The 1,655-nt window shown below is 47.7% G+C and overlaps 1 protein-coding gene across 1 annotated transcript in view; it reads left to right on the plus strand.

The window, feature by feature from the left end:
• The window catches only part of LOC106813886 (formin-2-like), a 35,301-nt gene that overhangs the window by 8,413 nt on the left and 25,233 nt on the right, over positions 1-1,655 (plus strand). Inside the window, exon 13 of the mRNA XM_014818131.1 lies at positions 44-190. Coding sequence (XP_014673617.1) covers positions 44-190 — 147 coding nt within the window. The remainder of the gene's footprint in view (positions 1-43; positions 191-1,655) is intronic.

A 1,655-nucleotide genomic window follows, 5' to 3' on the forward strand; every position in this document is an offset into this window, starting at 1 on the left:
CCCCCAAAAAAAAATTTGACCCCCGTGCTTTCTTCTGCCGCAGGTTCGCAGACGTGTGTATGTTCTTCAGCTGGAAGCCTCGGACGGGTAAGGACCCGACAGCGAAGGATTTCTTCTCACAGTGGCAGGGTTTCGTTCGCGACTTCAAGGACGTATGGAAGAAGGAGCAGCAGCGCATCGCAAAGAAGAGGTGAGAGCGACAACGGGAGCTGTAACTTTAACTGTACATCCCCCCCCTCTTCTTTCAGCGTAGCCTGCTGTTATATTAACTGTACATCCTCCCTCTTCTTTCAGTATAGCCTGCTGTTATATTAGCTGTACATCCCCCCCCTCTTCTTTCAGCGTAGCCTGCTGTTATATTAACTGTACATCCTCCCTCTTCTTTCAGCACAGCCTGCTGTTATATTAGCTGTACATCCCCCCTCTTCTTTCAGCGTAGCCTGCTGTTATATTAGCTGTACATCCTCCCTCTTCTTTCAGTATAGCCTGCTGTTATATTAGCTGTACGTCCCCCCTCTTTTTTCAGCGTAGCCTGCTGTTATATTAGCTGTACATCCCCCCTCTTCTTTCAGCGTAGCCAGCTGTTATATTAACTGTACATCACCCTTTTCTCTCAGCGCAGCAGCTAGCTGTTACTCCAACTGTGCTGCCTCCCCTCCTCATCCCAGTGCATATAAACTGTGAGGGGCAGTGCAGAAGTAGTAACACCATGTCTGCAAATGTGGATCGACCGTGTTTTCTTGTACTAGCTCACCGCTCGCACGAACGCCTACGACAACCCTATAGCCGACTCTTATCCTACAGCCGCAAAGCCGACAGCGTCTACCTACTGCGCTACAGCTACTGATCACAACAAAAGTCATGACATAAAAGTGCACGCCTTCTGCAGGCAATCTCGCATCACAGGCTTTCATTATGCTATTTATAACTCAAACGCTAGAAGGATGATGGGTGATTGAATGGGATGATTGCAGCTGTATTCGTCCTTATTTACTGCTCACTCAAATATGATGTGGGGCTGTATCGTAAGGTGCTGGCACGGTGGATGGTAGATACAGTAATGTAACTCGACAAGAGTAGGGTTGCAAAGCCAACACCGTTTTTGCGCGGAGCCGCCCTGAGTGATTCACATATTGTTTTATCCTAAACACGAATCTTTTTCTCAATCCCGAGCATTTACCAACCAACCAACAAACCAACCAACCAACCAACCAACCAACCAACCAACCAACCAACCAACCAACCAACCAACCAACCAACCAACCAACCAACCAACCAACCAACCAACCAACCAACCAACCAACCAACCAACTAACAAACCAACAAAATCACAATAAAAAAACCAACAAATCAAACCACAATCAATTCAGCACGCATCACCACAATACCTACTCTTGTTGGATTACATTTGTATCTTGGTGGATAGATGCATGGGGGGGGCTGTGGTGAGTGAGATGGCATGGCGTATTGACACGCCACATTGATAAATCACCGCTCGAAATGTCAACCATGTTTACACATGATGATGTGTGTGTGTGCGTGTGTGCGTGTGTGTGTGTGTGTGTGCGTGTGTGCGTGTGTGTGTGTGTGCGTGTGTGCGTGTGTGTGTGTGTGTGTGTGTGTGTGTGTGTGTGTGTGTGTGTGTGTGTGTGTGT

The sequence above is a fragment of the Priapulus caudatus genome, unplaced genomic scaffold (genome assembly GCF_000485595.1).
Source record: "Priapulus caudatus unplaced genomic scaffold, Priapulus_caudatus-5.0.1 Scaffold839, whole genome shotgun sequence".
Classification (NCBI taxonomy): Eukaryota; Metazoa; Priapulida; class Priapulimorpha; order Priapulimorphida; family Priapulidae; genus Priapulus; species Priapulus caudatus.